The following is a 6,059-nucleotide window of genomic DNA, read 5'->3' on the forward strand; positions in this document are numbered from 1 at the left end:
AGACACGACACATCACGATCTGTGTTTACAGTACCTGACTATGCTTGTACTTCATGGAAATTGAGAATATAACATAAACCAGGTTTGTGGCACCAGGTTACACAAAACCATGCATGCACCCACACACAGTCACCTAGCGCACACACACACACACCCTGAGCATGATGTGGGAAATTACAGGGGGATGTGTAAATACCATCCATCAAGTGAGTTCATCTATCAGATATGCAAACACACTTACAATACACACTCACACATGCACACACAGAGTGTGTACAAAGGCAGGCAGGACAGGTAGAGTGAACAACACACAGCTCAAACACGTGTTGTGTCTAACACCATTGTGAGGCATTGCACAAAGACAAATGCATGCAGAATGCACACAGACATGCAGGCAAACTCATTTCGCAAACAGGAACAAGTTCCACACTCCCTCAAACCTCACTCATCTTCAACAAGAAGACGCCAACACACACTCATAGAGATACATGCACACACCACGCACGAGTGAAATGATCCATGGTGAAATTTATGAAGCGTTTGTATTTGATATCCTTTGTTAAACCCACATTTCCATACAAAATAAAGAATAAGCAAAAATAGCGGTCCCCCACCCAGAAGAATAATAAAAAACCAAGGAGATGGGAACCCTCCTTTTTCATGGCAAAACAAGCAAAACCCTTCCGCTGTCAATAATTTATTTTCCCCCTGTATGATAATTAGATCCTGTTCAGTCTCCCCTCGCCCCATCTGTGTGGCACATCCTCCTCTTTCCCTCACTTGCACCTTCTTTTTCTCTATCCCCTACTCATCGCTCACTGTCACCTATATGCTCCCAGCTGTCCAACCTATAACCTCACTCAGGTTCAGCTGCAGTTCAGGCGTGGGAGGGGTGTGAGTGTGTGTGTGTGTTGTTGTGGACTGTAGGCTCTCTGCCTGCGCTGCAGATACAGGGCTGCTGCTGCCATGGCAACAGCACTAGACTGGCTGCACAGAGGAGCTGGAGTCCCGGTCTCAAATGTAACACTCCTGTCATATCTCCCACTCAATCCTTACCGCATTCTCTCCCTCTCTCCCCCTCTCTCTTTCTATTTGTAAATTTCCACCATTTCCTACTCTTCCTCCAGGTGTATCTCTCTCTTTCATTTTATCTTCAGCATTCTTTCTCCAGTTTGTTGAGCTCTGCAGTGAAAGGAGAACCATGATAAATATACACACACAAGGAAACTCTGGTAAATCATCAATACGGAAAATAAATACGTCACCCTTGAACATATGCCATTAGTGTTAAGTGTTTGTTGTTCTTTAATTGCGGTTCAATTATTGTTCAATAACTGTGGACCAATGAGATGAATCAAGGTGCTAATAAAGTGCTGTAGAAACATTTATCAAATTTCACCTAGGATTGCCACGGATAGCCAAGAAGGCCTATGAAATGGTTAGGGGATGTTGTAGACAAATATTGAATAAAGTGGGAAGTCAGCTTGTGCAATATAGCTGTGCTACGAACCTTTGAAGGAAGCTTTTAATGCAAACAGTAATTACATAAATGTCACTAATTAAAAATAAACTGTAGCAGCGTGTTAAACCTTTGACCTGAAGTCTCAGAGGACAGGAGATAACACTGGCACACGTCAGTGATAACCAATTACCCATTAGTAACATCGAAGATCGGTGGCAGTGTTCGTCTGATATGAGGGTCAAAGCTTTGCTAATTCTACTTTCTCCATGTTTGATGTCATGCAAAGGACAAGGAGAGAGAGAGAGGATGGGATGGCTCTAAGTAAACCGACTACCTTATTCACTATAGCCACTCCTTTAAGCTTGTGTGTATGTAATGTTACCCATTTAAATGTGTGTGTGTGCAGGGTTGGGTAGGTTACTTTCTAAATGTAATCAGTAATGTAACTTTAAGATTACCCAAACTCAGTAACGGAATTACTTTGTTACTTTTGTATTACCTTTCCCTTAAGAGGCATTAGAAGAAGACATAAATGATCCATCAAATGCATTTGGTGTGTCATCATAGTAGTCTCTGACTTGTGGTCAGGCTCGCTCAGGTAGAAGAAACTTAAACTTGCACATTTTTTCAATGCTGAATTGAATGTCATTGAGGAAACAGAAAGGTGTCATAATGTATTTTTTCACAAAACATCAAAACACCAAACATCCTTTCTGAATTTAAAAGTAATCCAATAAGTAATTATTTTGTTTTTCTGTATCTGTAATCTTATTCCAATATTTTTGCTGGTAAAGTAACTGATTACAGGTAGTACCGTTTTTAGTAATCAGATTACATGTAACTAATTACATGTAGGCTAATCAGTTACTCCCCAACCCTGTGCAGGTGCATGATATGTGTTTATTTTTGTCAAATCCCTCACGGTGCAGATCATAGGAGACTCTTATCACAGAGACGGAAAGCCATTGAACATTGCGCTTTGACCCAGAACAAAATACGCATGCTTCTGTGTTCACGTAGAAACATGCAATTTGGTGCTAGTGCAGTCGACGATAGGTGGAGCTGTTTACATAACATGCTGACCAGACCGGACACGTCGCGTACCCGAGCGTAGCAAAATAAATTTAGAAATCCATGTTATTCAATTATTGCACCCACACTGCTCGCACGCGCCAACAAGCGTCTGCGTTGCCAAGAGCTAAAATAGAACTCCTTTCTATTTCTGACGCAGATGCGCTGAAAGTCCTGCCTCTCCCATTGGTTTATAGAAGCAGGTACCCACGTGCCATCTCCTCATTGGTTATACCCACGTGGGTGATTGAAAGACGAAATGTTTTGCAGGTTGTCGTGGTATAAGCCAATCACCATATAAGTTCAAAGATGAAAAAGCTTGGAAGGAGGAGAAATGGCTAGAAACGTTTATGTGTGGATTAATTGTCGGAGTAGAGGACCTTGTGCATTTCAGGTAAAATAACAACTCAATGTTTATATCCCAGGACAAATTAGCTAGCAACAGCAAGCTAGCTAAATAGGACAAATTAGCTAGCAAGTGCAAGCTAACTAGCTAAATTGCCATACATGTTTAATGCTTTTTGACCTGTCCCCAAATTAATGTCATTGGTTCAGAGTTTGTTTTGATATTTTAACCTGCGTTTGGTGTAGGGGGACAAAATAAATGTATGCACTATGGCGCACGCGCGCAGCCGGTTTGGGTTCCGTGTAAGACATAAACCATCACCTTCGTTGGTTGGTAGCACTGCGCTACTGTATAATAAGAAGGTTAGGTCGCCTATCTGCGTGGAACTACTATTCCCAGAATGCAATTGCTGGTCTTTGTTTCCGGAAAACATCCGCTCAGAATGGACACACATGAACTCAAAAGGTACAGTGCAACTACAGCGACAAATGTGCTGTTTTAAGGACATTAATGCAGCCGTTCTATTATAAGGGGACATGTGCATTATATTATGCCTACTTTAAAATAACTCTGTGGCTCAGCAATTTAATATCCGCTGACATTGAGGGCTAACCGGGTTAGCAATCCTATTGATAATCTATGTACCGGGATTGTTTTATTTATTTGTCCGCAGGGTTGGAGAGGGAGATGCGGAGAAACACGAACCGGATGAGAACAACGTTTGTTCACTCACTCTAGGTCCGGGGTTGATGTTGGATGGTTCCACGGTAGCCTCTCGTTTTCTGCACGTAGAGTTGGAGCTGAATGTTCACCTTCGCCGGCTGTCGTTCAGTGAGCCGGTGCACTACATCTACAACCCGCTGGAGTATGCCTGGGAACCGCACCGCTGCTTCGTTGAGACGTACTGTCGCGGCGGACAGAGTATTCTCTTCCTGGGGATGAACCCGGGACCCTTCGGCATGGCTCAGACCGGGGTAAGGATGTGCAGGCAGGCCAAAGAGAGAGAGCAACAACTCTCACTTGTTAGCTACATTGTTAAGTTAGCCTACTTCCATTCAAGGCAAAAGGTAAATAGTAGCCTCCTAGAACTTTTGGTTGATAGAGGATAATATAAACGTTTATCATGTGTGAATACTGGGAATTACCACTTTCTCATATTCACCATTGCAGAATGGAAATGTCTGGAATAAGGCGTACACATGAATAAGTCAATATTGCCCACTCTGTTTGAATCTGATCAAAGTCAGGGTAGAATAGAGTTGTATTATTTTCCACCTAATCATCAGTCCTCCTCTGCTCTCAGGTACCCTTTGGTGAGGTAAACTATGTCCGTGATTGGCTGAAAATCACTGGGGAGGTTGGACATCCCCCTTCGGAGCACCCAAAGCGACTAATCAAAGGCCTGGCCTGCATTCAGAGTGAAGTGAGTGGCGCCCGTTTCTGGGGCTTCTTCCGCAAGCTGTGTGGTGAGCCAGATGTGTTCTTCCGCCATTTTTTCGTACATAACCTGTGCCCACTTATGTTCATGGGTACCACCGGCAAGAACTTAACACCCCCCGAGCTGGTCATTGGGGAACGTGAGGCCCTCCTGGCTCTCTGTGACATGGCACTGTGCCAGGCTGTGGCTGCCCTTGGCGTCACCATGGTGATTGGGGTTGGCAGAGTGGCAGAGCAGCGAGCGCGGCGAGCCCTCTCTGCGGCGGGCATGGAGGTACGGGTGGAGGGCATCATGCACCCATCCCCCAGGAACCCGTTGGCCAATAAGGGCTGGGAGGCAGTAGCCAAGGCCAAGCTGGAGGAACTGGGTGTCCTATCCCTGCTGACCATGTGACCTCTAGCTAATCAGCCTCCATGAGCGAATACTGTATTTGCTGTATGCTGGCCTGGGGGGTATAAGTTGTCCGCTGGCACAGATCTAGGGTCAGCTTACCCTTCCCAAATCCTGACCTTCATCTTTAGGGAGAAGAACACATCACCCAGGCCCTCTCACACAGCAGTCCCTGTTGAGCAGCAGTTGTCCCCCCCCCCGAGCTCTCATGTTTATAGGCCATGCGAAGAAATACTGCATCACAATTACTCTCCTCAGATGCTGTTATATCCATTACAGAGAAGATACATTATGTCTGTATGTACTTTACTGTGGTGTGTACTGCCTCACAGCATGTCGACAGGTACTCATCTCTGACCTTTGTGAGGACTTTCTGTAGCATATTACCTGGAAATAGTTCCAGAGACTGTAATGAAGAAATGAAAACTTTTTAAAATGATATAATTTACAACAATTATAAGATTAAGTATTTTCAGGATTACAGTAGATACTGTATACAGGTTTAGGAGGAGCTTGCTTTAGGTCTTTTAACAGCTCTGTTGCTATCAGACTCTGGTGATGTAACTGACCAGTTAGTCTAGATTAGGTTTTAGTTTGTTCTTCAGAGTTATTTTCACTGTTAAATGACAATGTGTTGTAATTTGTTAACAAGAGAAATAAGTCATGTTGCAGTAGTTTTTTTTATTTTCTTCTTTCTCGACAGTGGTTTTCAAATTTGGAGTGAATGTGGGCTAGTTTTCTTATTTTTTGGCCCATTGTAACAACATTGCTAAAGCAATGTTTCTCATTTGGTCAATTTAGTACATGCTCAAGCCAACCATTGTTGCTTGGCTGATGCTTTATGCATGCGAATGCCCTGCCCTTACCTGTTACATCTTAGCAGGTCCTCTTGAAGCTAGGGGGCAGAATTTTTATATTTGGAAAAAAAACGTTCCCACGGTAAACGGACTATTTCTCAGGCTCATATTAGAATATGCATATAATTGACAGATTAGGATAGAAAACACTCTAAAGTTTCCAAAATTGTCAAAATATTGTCTGTGAGTATAACCGAACTGATTTTGCAGGCGATAACCTGAGGAACTCCAACCCGGAAGTGCTTTAAAAAAATAAAATAAAAAAACTTGTTCCATTGCTTGCCCCTCCTCCATTTAAAGGTGTATCAACCATATTTATTTTCCAATGGCTTCCTCAGGCTGTGACCAGGCTTTAGACATAGTTTCAGGCTTTTATTTTGAAAATTAAGCGAGATTTATCAAAACGCGTCAGTGGATGACCAGGTGTCCTTTGATTGGTTCCTGCGCAGGAGAGATTTGGCTCGACATTTTCTATCTCTGTAGAATTGAACAGTT

At 43.2% G+C, this 6,059-nt stretch overlaps 1 protein-coding gene across 1 annotated transcript; it reads left to right on the forward strand.

Moving 5' to 3' along the window:
- Positions 1-3,309: 3,309 nt before the first annotated feature.
- On the forward strand, positions 3,310-5,687 carry smug1 (single-strand-selective monofunctional uracil-DNA glycosylase 1). The gene is made up of 3 exons (XM_039015173.1): positions 3,310-3,344; positions 3,553-3,853; positions 4,183-5,687. The coding sequence occupies exons 1-3, from the start codon at positions 3,322-3,324 to the stop codon at positions 4,708-4,710; spliced, it is 852 nt and encodes a 283-aa protein (XP_038871101.1). The 5' UTR covers positions 3,310-3,321; the 3' UTR covers positions 4,711-5,687.
- The last annotated feature ends 372 nt before the right edge of the window (positions 5,688-6,059 follow it).

This window comes from Salvelinus namaycush, chromosome 20 (assembly GCF_016432855.1).
Source record: "Salvelinus namaycush isolate Seneca chromosome 20, SaNama_1.0, whole genome shotgun sequence".
Taxonomy (NCBI): Eukaryota; Metazoa; Chordata; class Actinopteri; order Salmoniformes; family Salmonidae; genus Salvelinus; species Salvelinus namaycush.